This window comes from Quercus lobata, chromosome 4 (assembly GCF_001633185.2).
Source record: "Quercus lobata isolate SW786 chromosome 4, ValleyOak3.0 Primary Assembly, whole genome shotgun sequence".
Taxonomy (NCBI): domain Eukaryota; kingdom Viridiplantae; phylum Streptophyta; class Magnoliopsida; order Fagales; family Fagaceae; genus Quercus; species Quercus lobata.
The window spans coordinates 84,473,734-84,488,350 of record NC_044907.1 but is presented as its reverse complement, the minus strand read 5'-3'; the positions used below and the strand labels follow the sequence as shown (position 1 = coordinate 84,488,350).

General features: G+C 34.0%; 2 protein-coding genes across 2 annotated transcripts; both read right to left on the bottom strand.

The window, feature by feature from the left end:
• Nucleotides 1-4,242: 4,242 nt before the first annotated feature.
• Nucleotides 4,243-4,734, bottom strand: LOC115986002 (disease resistance protein RPM1-like). The gene has a single exon (XM_031108873.1). The coding sequence runs from the start codon at nt 4,732-4,734 to the stop codon at nt 4,243-4,245; it is 492 nt and encodes a 163-aa protein (XP_030964733.1).
• Nucleotides 4,735-13,795: 9,061 nt separating this feature from the next.
• On the bottom strand, nt 13,796-14,617 carry LOC115987872 (cysteine-rich repeat secretory protein 38-like). The gene has a single exon (XM_031111479.1). The coding sequence runs from the start codon at nt 14,587-14,589 to the stop codon at nt 13,864-13,866; it is 726 nt and encodes a 241-aa protein (XP_030967339.1). The 5' UTR covers nt 14,590-14,617; the 3' UTR covers nt 13,796-13,863.

The following is a 14,617-nucleotide window of genomic DNA, read 5'->3' as shown; positions in this document are numbered from 1 at the left end:
TATGAATAGGGGATTAGGTCTCTGGTTTAATTATCAAAAGTTTGTAATAACTAATTGAGTTGCATAAGCCTTATGGGTAAAAAATTCATATCTTGGACATCAGGTTGAATCGTTAAGCGCTTGGCTCCAGGTGTATAGCTAACTCTTGCATATAATTTCTCTTTAGTTTCTTGTGAGATTTCTTTATAATTTATATAGCAAATGTGAGTGTGCACATTCATAACTGAAAAATAGGTCAAATTTGGATAAACCCCAAGTATGAATGTTCAATGGTTGCCAAGGTGGTTTGTCTTGAATAAACAACTATACACAAAAATTCCAAAGATAATCAAACAACCTAGAGTTCTACAACAATCATGTATACCGTGAGGGAAGGGTGTGGTTGTGGGTATGCACCATTTCCAACTAGTTAAGCTTTTGAAGTGTTACCCAATCCGTTCGGATTCCATTCCACATTTTAAGCTGCCATAGTTCAAGATTCTTTGGACCTACATTTCTTTTGATGATCGAATTGATAGACAAGAAGAAATGAGATTGTCATTAATTAATCATTATGTTTCTTAAAAGATCTTATATATGAAATAAAATAACTAGTAGTACCCTTACAAAAGAATAAAAACTAGAACACATGCTTGCCAATTATTCAAAGGATCCAATGATCCATCAGAGTTGCCCGTCTGGCAGAAACATCAATGCAGGAAAACGAAACAGAGGGTAAGATAAGATAACAATAAGAACACAGATATGTAATCACATTGTTATTTACAAACTAAACCATTTTATTCTAATCCTTTGCGTAGCAAGGAAATGATTTGGTATTGACAGTGAGACAGTCTAAAAACACTGACATGGATAAGCAACACATGAAAGGGAATAAAAAAAACTATCTTCAAGGTGAGCGAAATAGCATTTTGAGATGCTATATACTACACCCTTGTCATCGAAGCCATTCAGTTTCTTGAAAGAACTTAAATAATAATAATAATAACTAGAACACAGTTGCTGATTATTCAAAAGAGCCAACCAGCAATCCAAGTTGCCAGTTTGACAGAAACATTAATTGGAAAGATGGAAGGAGCATAAGACAAGAAAAAGAAGGAACCCAGATATGGAATGGAATGACTTTGCTAGTTACAGAGCCTACCATTTTATTCTAGTTATCTGCTTGAGAAGCATTTGATTTAGCACACTATGAAACACCCTTGAACCAAGGGACACACATTAGTAAGTAACACATGAAGAGAAAAGAAGTGACCTCGAGGTGAGCAAAATTGAATTAGAAGACGTCATCTACCAAAGACTTGTCTGGTTTTTATTCAACGCCACTTTCAAACTATCTTGGCGATTGAAAACCTGTTACATTGTGCGGTGTCAAACTCGGTTTGTTTAAAAAGAAATCACAAAATTAAGGAATAAAGAATGGAAAGAAAGACAACCTCAAAGTCCCGTGGGTAAACCATTGGTTCTGGCTCTCCATTAACAATTATGGCAGGAGATTCGGCAAGATTGTTCCAAATTTTCCCTTTGGTTTCCTTAATCGTTTTTGTGAACGTATTTGGCATTTTTGTTAACTTCCATTGATGGAGAGTCTTCAATTGCTTTAAACTACCGGGGATCTTCAAACTCCGGCAAGTGTCAATCTCAAAACCCACAAGCTTTTGCATTGCTTGTTCATTCACATAAAAATCTTCCAGTTCACCTAGTTTCTCGAATTTCAAGACTAGAAGCTGGGGAAAGCCTCCCCTATCGCATTCCATGGTTTTCCCTGTATAAGAATTTAGTAACCAGAGATATCTAAGGTTGCGAAGCTTCTGTAACACATGCATTGGATCTTCTGAAAGACAAGACCTCACCAACTTAAGGTAAGTTAGGCTTTGTGGGAGTCCATTAGTATTTATGATGAAAAATGGATTATCAATTCTTCCATGCAAACATAGTCGGGATAGATTTTCAAGGCCTGACAAACGTTTCAACCTTAGATCCCTAGGCTCTTCAAAATCATTAGTTGTGTCCAATTGCAAAGATTGAAGGTGTCTTAGTTTCATGACATGCTCTGTCATCTTCACTTGCTGTGACGGATTCAACCGGAGTACCAGTCACAATTCTCTGAGGTTGATCAACATGTCCAGGCTATCCTTTAGAGGACTGTTCTCATTGACAAAGGCCCCCTTCAGCGTTTGGAGATTCTTCAGGGAATCGCCACTAATAAATTGATCCACAATGTTCATTTCACTTATGTATAGGTGCTTAAGATTTTGCAGTTTTTGTACTGGTCTAGGTCGATTCAATACACAGGTATGCTTTAGATCAAGAGTTTGGAGGTTCAGTAGGTTACCAATTGATGATGGGATGGTCTCTAGGTAACTCCGCCTTAAGTCCAGATACATCAGATGAATTAACTCTCCAATGTTGTTGGGCAATTGAACTTTGTATATACGTTCAAGATTTAGAATCTGTAACCTTAAAAAGGTGTCCACTAGCAATGCCTTTGTGAAAAAATTTCCCTACAACTTCTCCGGTTTGATCTCCCAGTCTAGTGTCAAAAAAAAAGAATGGACGGGATATCTATATCTTCGCATTTTTGTGCTGTTTCCATGACTGAACATCCAAAACTTGTGACTTCTCAGCCTTTAGGAACTCATCACCATAGTTGTTAATGGACAAGCGCCGACTTTTCCCATGAAAACTTGAGCCCTCTTTCTCTAGAACTTGACAGAAATTGAACTCCGTAGTTATTGAAAGGATAACCTCACGCATCAGATCATGGTTATGGCAATGTTTAGCTTTCCCATCAATGCTAACAATTGAAACTTGAACCAAACTTCTACAGATGTGCTCAGATAAGTATTTATCCGCAACCTCCTCCAATGTCTTGCCTTTCTCTTCCATCACGGTAAAGTTGTGATTTTCAATTATGTTGTGTTGGCTTTAATTCCATGTCAAATTTGATTGTAATTTTTTCAATCATCTTCCCTGTATGTATGTGGGTTTATTTGTAAGGAATGAGTGTGAGAGATCGGTGAAAAATCAAGTTTCAAAAGTTGAATCAGTGGATTTCACTACTGGCTCGCAAGTAGCTCACGAGAAGCAACTTGCGAAAAGGCCACATATGAAGCACATGACTAGAAGACAAAGAGTCGTGCTAAGTTGTCATTTTTGTGACTATCTCGAGGGAAGGGCCAATCCGCGAAGGACTTGCGAAAGTCTTTGTTTGGAAAAAAGTTGTGTTTTGCTTTATTTTTTTTTTTACCCATACTATATATACCCTCATTACTCATAAATTATAAGGAGTGCTTTCAGAGAGAAAACCCTAGAAAATACACTTGAGAGTTAGAGATTATTATACCCACAATTATTTATATATTTCCATGTGGTTTTCCTTTACTTCTACCTCTCCATCTCTAGATCTTTGAGAGATTGCTAGCCCAAACACTTAACATACCCATTCTGAGTGTAAAGTGAGATTTTGGTATTGCTGGGAAGCATTAGAAGGAGTCATTCATTGGTAGATGCAATTGGGCTGAATTGCGGGATTCAGAAAGCTAGAGAAGACTAGGCTTCAAGAAGTCAGTTGGTAGCAAGAGTTTAGAGGGCTTAAGTACATGGGATAGACTAGATTTGGAGGGTTTTTGTTATTCGTATACTCCAACTTTATTCTCTAGTGGATCAATTTCGACTTGAAGGGTCACGAAGAGGTTTTTCGCCGAATTCTTCGGTTTTCTCTTTGATAACACGTCTTGTTGTTATCTTGTGTTTGCATCTCTCCTCCCTATTCCTTAAGCTTTCTTTTTATTGTTGATAATGGATCAATATGACTTAAAATAGTGTTATTGGTTCATTACACTTATTTACTCTTGTTTTGCACTTATTCTAAATTAGAGTAAAAATAATTTAGTCATAATTTTTATTTAGGGGTCTGAATAAGCTCTTGTATTTTAGCACACGTTTGAGCTTTCAATTACAAACTCTCAATTATCCACTATATTGTCAATCTTGAACATTTTATGGAATAGTCCTCAAAGATACATGTCAATGTATAAGAAACAGGATTTGAGGCAGTGAGGCAGATCATGATAGCTGAAGGACAAAATTTTTCTAATGCTTGTGGGATGTGGATTGCTTTCTAACTCAGAACTATGATTATCATGAAAGCATTTCCAATCAGAGAATCATTTCTTTGGTTGACAGAAGACCACCTATAAGCACAATTGCTAGTGGTAGCCCTTTGCATCTTGTAACAATTTAGGCAGATAGTTGCTCCAACTTTGGTTGACATCCCTCAATGATGGAGTACTTGAATGCCCTTTTGCAAAAGAGTTCCATGGCCTTTTCAGGAGTTAAAGTTTGTATTTCATGAATATGAACAATTGAAAACTCTTTGCAGGAAGAAGCAACATTATAATTACGTGTTGTGGCTATAATCCTACTGCCTTCGTTATTATCTGTAAAAGCATGCTTTATAGTTCCCCAAAAATCATTGAAAATGACAACGCACCTCTTATTTTGTAGACATTCCCTCAGTTTTCCAACGAGTGAAATCAAATTGAAGTTGTTGATCTCCTCAGGTGCAGTCTTCCCCATTACTTTATAGTATTGCTTTTTTATCTCTTTCAGAAGCTCCTCCATGTTGTATGATTCAGATACTGTGACCCAAATGCAGCAATGGAAGTGTTCCTTTGTGCCATGGTTGTCAAAAACTTTCCTGGCAAGAGTAGTCTTGCCAAGAACACCCATGCCTACGATTGAAATTGCTGTGAGTTGAGATGCTCCGTTAACCAACCAGGGACGGAATTAGGATTTGAACTTAGGGGGCCAAAGCTTAAATCAATTATTTATTTATTTATTTTTATTTATGCAAATAAAAACTAACACCTATTTCATATTCAACAAAACACTACATATAAAATAAGTGTTTCTTAAACATTTGATATTATAAAAATGTCAACAAAGTATAATGTTAGGTTTTAAAGTTTAGGATTTTATGTATTTAGAACTCTAATGTGTATTGTTGGCAAACCATGATCAAAACAATGTGTTTAGAAGTGTTTAAAGCTAGCTCAAAGTTATATGTCAATGTAAAGTTGGAATCGAGTTTAAAGCAGGAAGCACTGTGGCTTTTGGCCTGGCTTGATCGATCGAAGCTTAGGCTCGACCGATTAAAGCTCGGGCAGATTGCTTTTCTACAGATTCGTCCAACTCAGCCCTATTTGTTTTACAACGTTTTTAGGGTTTCTTATTTGTCCTAAGTATAAAAGGCAAACTCTAGCCACGTTTTAGTGTTACTCATATTTGCGGTTTGTGTAAATCTCTTGTGAGATCTAGAGGAGCTTTCCTTTATACAAACTTAGGGTTTTCAAGGAGGAGATATTTTCTACACCTTGATGCTCAATTCAGTTGCTGCCATTAAAGCTTAAAGACTACACAAGCGGGTGTGCTTGTAGCTGGTGGGAATCCAAGAAAGAAGGTGTCCGTGGATTCAGAGCTTGCACGTGGTCGTGTCAGTAAGTTCTACTGGTGGGTAGCAATAAGAAGTCGAGCGTGGGGGCTTGTAAGTCTTATTGTATGAACTTCGATTCTTTCTAGTGGATTTGCTTTTTACCTTGAGGATAGCTAGGTTAAATCCAACCTAGGTTTTTACCAGTTTGGTTTCCTAGGTGATCATATCTTGTATTATTTATTTTCCGCTGCTTTACTTGATTTGATCTTTGTTATTGTGATAACCTAGACTTGTGAAATTGGACTAAGTAATAACTTGGCTAAACTACCTAGGTTAAATCAATTGTTTTAAGGGGTCTAAAAACTGTCAAGTAGTATCCGAGCGGGTTGCTCTTTTGTTTTAGATCTTTTGATCTAAGAGCTGATCCTTGACCCCTATTGTCATGGAAAATTTGAAGTGTCTTTTTGATCATGTTTCTGCTCATGCTTCTGTTGATTTTGTTGATGCCTATGAAACTTTTCGTAAGGAATTACTGAAATCTATGAAAATTGCTAAGAAATTCAAGGAAGAGTTAAAATTGGCTAATCTTGAAAAAGAGGAATTGATTGTTAGATTAGATGAATCAAATAAAAAGAATCAATTTTTGAGAAATCAAATTTCCTCTCAAGATGAGAAGATGAAAAGCTTGGAACAAGAGTTAGTTGAATCTAAAGCTAAAATTGAAAATTTGACTTGTACCAAGTCTGCTGTTGATAACAGAAGTGTTTCTGTTTCTCTTAAGCCTAAAACTGAGAAAGTTTATATCCCTCCTTTCAAGATGAATAATAAAGAAAAGGCTTATTTTGCTAGGTTAGACAAAGGTAAAAGTTCTGATGTAAACGCTGAAATTTCTAAACCTATGTCTAAACCTACTGTTAGAGAGCATAATAAATCTGTTTTTGTGCCTACCTGTCACCTTTGTGGTGTTGTTGGTCATATTAGACCAAATTGTTCTTTGTTGAGGCAAAAATCAAAATCTGAGACTAGATTTGTTGTTAGGAATACTGATGTTCCTAAATTTGTTCCTGTTTGTCACTTTTGTAGTGTTTGTGGTCACATTCGTCCTAATTGTCATAAACTGAAATTTAAGCATTCTGTGTTTCAATCTAGGATTTGTGATGATATTTCTCCTGCCATAAGTCCATATAAATTGTTTCATATTCTTTTGAAAAATTTGAGCTTGTTGGCTTGTGAAAGGAATTTGCAGGATTTTAGTATTTCTCAGAAGATTGGTGTAATTCCTCAAATATACTCTGCTTCTCATGGATCTTCACCTACAAAGCCGAAGACTCGTGCTATATGGGTGAGAAAAAATTCTCTAAGGTGAGTGTTGCTGACTTGTCCCTGATTTAATTCTTTCAATTGTTTGTGGACATGTTTTGTTATTTAGTTTTTTTTTAATAAAAAAAATCCAAAAACATTGAAAAATTTCAAAAAGATAAAAATATTTTATTTTGTGTCTAGTTTTATTTTTCTTGAGGATTACATGAGTTATGATATCTCTCTCTTGATTTAGAACATGCTTGACATTGTGGAGAAATTTGAATAGTATGTGTTATATAAGTGCTAAGTTATTTCTGATTTTGTGTGAGTATGTACTAGTTTGTACATGTACTCAAGGGTTAATTAAGAAATTAATATTTCTTATTTGTGTACCCTCTATAGCTTAGTTAAGCACTGTCATGCATTGCATTTGCATTGTTCATTTAGCATAATATGTGCTTTTTTTTTTGTTTTTGATCATAAATTTTTTAAAACCAAAAAGATTTTTGTGTTTTGTATTTCACATCTTGGATTTATAATCAAGGATTGACCATTTTATTTTTACATAATAAGTTTATGTACCTTATTTAGCTTTGACGAGCTTACTTATTGCACTTTACTAGTTAAAACTTTGTAGTGCATGTTGTGTGGGAAAGATATTTATGGTTTTGATCACTTTGTCTTGATCTTGAAGTCACATGTCTTTGACTGTCGGACTTAAACCTTTAGAGAAAGGCATAAATAATCATCTCACCACTGTTTACTAGCCAATCATGAACACCTTAGTGCATATCATAAGATTTTGTGCTCGAGAAAGTGTAGCACTGCACAAAAAGAACATAAGGTGTAGCCTCGGTTAAAGTGCTTAATTCTTAAAATCAAAATTGGTGTGTACTATTAGGCTTGATGCCAAACTCACATAACTTAAAATTGGAATGTATATTATGAGGCACAAATACAAGAAACTTACATGATTGCAAGCTTGTTTTCTAGGAGATGTGGGAGTTATATGATGTAACTCTTTAGGTGATAGTCTCTTTCAAATTCTATGTGATGAATTTTGTAGACTTTGTGTTTGATTTCTATTCACATATCACCTCACATGTATCTCAAGTTTTTGCTAGTTGCACACACTACACAAGTTACTCTTTGCTAAACTTGGTACATTATATTGTGTGTGATCTTGTTGTGGCCATCCAAGATTAAAGTTCCTTGATTTTGATGCAAAATGTGATTAATATTTGAGATTTGAGGACAAATTGATTAAAAAAAAAAAACTTTTTTTTGGAAAATTTGGGATGAATTCAAGTGTTTTTGAAAAAATTTTAATCTCATACTCATGCATTTCATTCTTGAAATACTGTGCTTTGAGGAGTGAAAAATTTTCAGTTTTTTTTTAAGTATTTGACAATTTTTTTTCATGCATCATTTGTTTTTAGGATTCACATGCATTGCATTGTTTTTGTATCCATCTTGCAGTTTTGCAGTCATATCTCTCATTGTTTTCACACATAACATGCATACACTTTGCTAAATTGGGTACTCAACTTGATTTAAAAATTGATTGATTAATTTTTGAGTTATGTACTTTCTAGTATATGCTATTTTTGTGTGAATTGTAGAAAATTATTTTCTTAAGAGATATGATGGATAATCAATGTGCAAATATTTTCTCTACTCATGCAACTGTTTATGGGTCATATAGTGCCATGTTTGCATTTTATTGAAAGAGAGAATATTTTTTCTTCATGTGTATCCTCAACATAGTTTTTCTTTTTTAAAAACTTGGTTTGAGTCTTTTTATTTATCCCCAACCCCTTTATTTTTCCTCAAAACTGTTTTTCCCAAAACTTGTATTGTTTTTCCTATTTTTATAGGGGGAGAAATTTTTTTTAACCTTTGTGGTTCATAGGGGGAGTTGTTGCTCTTCATAGGGGGAGTTGTCTCTATTTTCTCTTACTCTGTTGCGTATGTTTTCTGTCTACCTTCTGATTAGGTAGTCTTTGTCAATATGTGACAAAAAGGGGGAGACATAGATGAACTGTTTGTTCTGTTTAGGGGAAGTTAACATTGTTTTTGATGTATCTAACTTAGGGGGAGAGTTAGATTGCATATTTGTTGATTTACTGTTTTTGTTTTTCTGTCACACATGTGGTTATGCATTTTGTTTAGTGTTTCAGAAAATATATAGGTTGATTCAATTGAGCTGCTATCTACACTTGCAACTGATGGATAGTAGTTAGGATTGAATTTGGTTTATGAGCATTATTTTGTAAAGGGCTTTTCATTTTGTAAACTTTGAGTTTCTAAGTTGTGTTTTGTCACGGATTGCCAAAGGGGGAGTTTGTTAGGTTCTAAAATTTAGGATTTTATGTATTTAGAACTCTAATGTGTATTGTTGGCAAACCATGATCAAAACAATGTGTTTAGAAGTGTTTAAAACTAACTCAAAGTTGTATGTCAATGTAAAGTTGGAATCGAGTTTAAAGCAGGAAGCACTGTGGCTTTCGGCCTGGCTCGATCGATCGATCGAAGCTTAGGCTCGACCGATCGAAGCTCGGGCAGATTGCTTTTTTGCAGATTCGTCCAACTCAGCCCTATTTGTTTTAAAACGTTTTTAGAGTTTCTTATTTGTCCTAAGTATAAAAGGCAAACCCTAGCCACGTTTTAGTGTTGCTCATATTTGCGGTTTGTGTAAATCTCTTGTGAGATTTAGAAGAGCTTTCCTTTACACAAACTTAGGGTTTTCAAGGAGGAGATATTTTCTACACCTTGATGATCAATTCAGTTGCTGCCATTGAAGTTTAAAGACTACACAAGTGGATGTGCTTGTAGCTGGTAGGAATCCAAGAAAGAAGGAGTCCGTGGATTCGGAGCTTGCACGTGGTCGTGTCAGTAAGTTCTACTGGTGGGTAGCAATAAGAAGTCGAGCGTGGGGGCTTGTAAGTCTTATTGTAGGAACTTCGATTCTTTCTAGTGGATTTGCTTTTTACCTTGAGGATAGCTAGGTGAAATCCTCCCCAGGTTTTTACCGGTTTGGTTTCTTGGGTGATCATATCTCGTGTTATTTATTTTCCACTGCTTTACTTGATTTGATCTTTGTTATTGTGATAACCTAGACTTGTGAAATTGGACTAAGTAACAACTTGGCTAAACTACCTAGGTTAAATCAATTGTTTTAAGGGGTCTAAAAACTGTCATATAACACATAAAATAAGTGTTTTTTAAACATTTCAACACATTTCGTAGTTCTACAAATTAAAAAAAAAAAAGTTTCATTTTTTCCATATTTCGTAGTTCTATACACCAACTAAAAAAAAGGGACTTCTCAACCAAAAAAAGGGAAAATCTAAAACCAAAATAATCACAAACAAACAAGCACAAGTTTATATATATTACTAATATTAGCCACATCACACAAAGTGACAAAGACAAAGTTCACAAGTTCATATATATATATATATATATATATTACTAATATTAGCCATGTCACTTGACAAAATTTTTGATAAAACCAAGACAATCAGACCAAAGACTTGGTCAATTGGTCACAAAAAAAGTCACTTATGACTTCCCAAAGACTAGTCTTTACAGTTAATAGTACTCACAAGTGACAAAACAATGACTACCAAAGACTACTCTCACAAATAACAAATTCACTATCACAATTCAGTACTCACATCCTACTGTCTTGGTCCCACTTTATTTCTTTATAGTTAAAAGCAAAAAAAAAAAAAAAAAAAGTAACAAACACAAGTCTGAAACTGGTCCACACCATCACAAAAAGGAAAAAGCCACAAACAATTACACAGTAGTCAATACTCAATAGTCAATACAGAGCCACAAACAGAAACTAAGTCTACGGTCCACATATTGACACAAGCACAGTGAACACACCAGTCCAATAAAAGCCATGACTCATAAATACAGTCAACACAGTCACCACAGTCCATAAAAAAACACAAAGGGCAGAGGGCAAACGGCTAAGGCACTAGGCAGAGCAATATAGCAAAGACAAAAAAAAAAAAAAAAAATATGAACTTAAGAGAGGAGAGAAATTTCTTAGATTTACCATGTGTGACTGTGATCAAGGATCTGAGGAGGAGCAGCAGCAGCAACAGTCCGGATTTGATCTGAGTAAAAGAACGGCTGCAGCAATAGTGATGGTTTGAGGAGGCATTGATGCTTGATGAGGTTTAGTGGAGGAAGAGTGAGGTTAGGGTAAAAATTTGAGAATTATAATTTAGGTTTTCAGATTTTAGTCCATATTTATTTTTTTATTTTGTAGTTTTTAGTTTGTCGGGTTTTTTTTAATTTTTTAATTTGGGGGGGGGGGGGGGCAATGGCCCCCTCTACCCTACTGTAGGTCCGCCCCTGTTTGAAATAATGACACATGAATTAGATCATGAGTTTTTCAACAAATTTAGCTTCCCATCCATTATTATTGATGGTATTGAGGAGGCTGAAGGTGAAGCTGACGAAGATGATGAAGTTGTTCCGAAGGCTATTGATTAGGTAATTTAATATACTCAACTTTACGTTTTTATTGGGTTTCCTATTTTTGTTTTATGCATGACATTTAATCAATGATAATTCCTTTTTGCTACTAATATTATCTCTATATATTATGAGGATTCAGAAGGTTAGTTATGTCTTCAGAAAATATTAAAAATACACCTAGGGTACGTTTAGTACATTGAATGTAGATTATAACAGGAATGATAATCTTTATTACCAGGAATAAAATGTGTTGTAATGGAATAACTAAATCTATTTATTCGTTTGGTTGTAAGTTGTAACATTAGAATAAAACTTATGATCTATTTTAGGAAATATCTCATCCATACAAATATATTTCCTGGAAAATAATATATTTTAAATTTTAGAGAGATGAGTTATTTTTTAATGATTTTTTATTTCCATAATTGTTAGGTGGATATGGAAAGTTTATTTATTTGAAAATATATTAATGTTAGAAGTTATTACATTTACTAAGGAATAACTATTACAACCACTTTAGAGAGGAATAGTTATTCCTCATTTTAAAGAATAGCTATTTATAAGGAATGACTATTCCTTGTAATAAAAACATAACCAAACTATTAAATAGCTAAATTATAGGAATAACTATTACATTACAATGCCTATTACAATTTACCAATCGTTAATCTAATTAAATAATCTTTAATCTTAAAAAATTAAAAACTAGGGTTAAAATTGTAATTTAACAAAATTCAAAAACATAAAAACTACTAAAGAAACTTTTTTCCTAAAAATTAGCACACTTTCTATTTAGATATATTTCACACATTTATATATATATATATATATATTTTAAAAAAAACTAGCACACATTAAACCTAGAAGTTTACTCTATTTCAAATCCTAAATTTTAGTTTTTTAAAAATTCATTCACGTGTAACCTCACTAATAATAGATAATTTCAAATTGAAAAATTATATTAAACTCAAAATAAATAAAATGGCTTCATCGCACGTGCAGAGCGCGTGTGATGAGACTAGTTATTATTATTAAAATACTAAATAAAAAATAAAGCATTATCTCTCTCAAATAATAATTATATTTCAATGATAATCTCATAATAGTTAATGATGTGGCATTTTTAATAAAAAATTACAAAATTATTTACAACTGGAATGTCTTTTACAGCTTACTGCAAGTGCTTTTACAAACTGATGAGTGGCGTGTGAGTCATTATATTTTATTATTTTGTTAAAAAATCTGACTTTCTAATGTCTTTCTGTGACCCAAGCACTTTATTTTCCTTTCCTACCATTCTCTCAACAATTGTGGTTGTAGCTGCGGTCACTATCATCACTGCTCTTCTTCTACTACTGCGACTCCTCCAAATGGCCTTCGTTGTCACTGCAACAGCCGACACAAGCTCTGTCCTTCGCTGATCTCCATGAATGTCTGTCGACTGCTAATCTCTTAAAGATCTTTATGTTTCTTTGTTCAGATTTGTTTCCAATATCCATAACTAGCATGAAATAATGTTAAAATATGTTTCATTATAAATCTTCAAATATTTGAAGTATTATATTCAAGGTTTTTATTTTTTTTTTATTTTTTTTTCCAAAAAAAAAAAAATTGAAAAAAAATTGGTCCTTTTATCTTTCGTCGCCATGAACCAATGGTAGTAACTGTGGGAATCTTTGTTGCCTATCACTTTTGTTGCAGTCAAAATATTCGTTGGTTTCTTGCTCTTGACATTAGATTACTCTCATTAACAAGAGAGGATTTATGGCCAATCAATATAGATTAGAGAGAGAGTTACGTAAAAGACTTAGTATGCTTAAAGGTGGTTCTCTTCAACTCATATTTGGATTTTTGTTAAGAGAGTTCACAGTAAATTACTGTTGGCTTTGAGATGGTATGGCCACTTGATTAGAAAAATTGGAAAACGGTGAAGCAAGGAAAGGGAAAATAGGGGAGGAGGGAGTGAGGGGTTGAAGCCAATCCTATCCTTTTTATTTTGGCATAAGAATAAATAAAATCCAATTAAAGATTACATGGCAACTTTATGATTAAATAGCTGATATGGCATAGGACACTTAAAACATATTATATATATATATATATATATGAGAAATAAATTGCTAAACACACACACATCATTTAATTACACTCCTTACCAAGTTCAAACACATTATTTAACTTAAAGTACCAAGAGCCTCCTTTTGTATATTAATTATCAATTTGTCACACATATATATTTGATTTTAGTTTGAAACATTTTTCCCTTTTAGTACTTATCATCCCTCCGGCAATAGACATGGCTTTACACAAAAAGAACTCAACCAAGGTTAAAAAAAAATTCTAAAAAAGATTTTGCCGAATATTTTTAAATAGTAAAAGTCTCCCCTTTTTTTATTTATTTATTTATTTTTTATTTGATAAAAAAATAACAATATTTAGCAAAACCCCTGCCCCATGCAAAAATTTCAACATCTAAGTACCAAAAATCCAACCAAATGATTACAATTGGCCAAAATTATACATGTGACGAAGCAAAGATAAGTTGTCTCATTGGACAATTTTATTTATTTTTAAGCATATTACATTGCACAATTTCGTACATAAACATAGGAAACCATAACAGTCTAGGCATTAACAAAAGGGTAAAGTTCATATCTAACGTTACAACTGCCACCAACAACTCGCCCACCTCGTTTTCCATCGCAACAGTTGGGAAGTTCACTAATCGCAGTATCAAGACACTTCTTACAATCAAGACTTGAAAGGTCTCTGGTGCATTGAGCCAAACCATATAGTTTGCTTGATGAATCAAGCTTTAGGTCCCCGGTAGCATAGAATTTTGGATTGGCATAAGCTTTATTAGATAACCTGCTTAACAAATCCTTAACTTTTGGATTGAATGAAGTGGGATTTTCTACGTCTTCGACGTTCCACATGTAAAACTTGTTTTTGTTATCGATTTCTCCAAAGAAATGTATGTTCGAGTACTTTAAAAGGCAGTTATCATACCAAATTATCGCTCCTTTTTTATAAGGACAACGATCACCAAGCTCTTTGCCCGCATCAATGACACAGGTCTTACAGTTTGTTTTTGAGACATCACCTCGGCATAGGGCTAAACCATTTACTTGAGCTCGGCCTTGCCCAGTCGAGCTGAGCCCAAACCCTTTTGAAGGAACTTTGGTGGACAAAAGTTTAAGCAAGCCATTCAAGTTTGTACCATAAGGGCTATTGGCAGTGAAGTTTTCCTGGCTAAAACAAAAATGGTATAATGGGTCAGCACAATTGACTGCATGGAGGAAGAGGCTGAATAGTAGAAAGCTGAAGGAAATATATTTTGAGCACAACATGATGAATGAAATTGAAGGTTGGTTTTGT

Coding starts and splice junctions, on each gene's coding strand:
- LOC115986002 (XM_031108873.1), bottom strand. CDS start 4,734: ATGGGTGTTCTTGGCAAGACTACTCTTGCCAGGAAAGTTTTTGACAAC.
- LOC115987872 (XM_031111479.1), bottom strand. CDS start 14,589: ATGTTGTGCTCAAAATATATTTCCTTCAGCTTTCTACTATTCAGCCTC.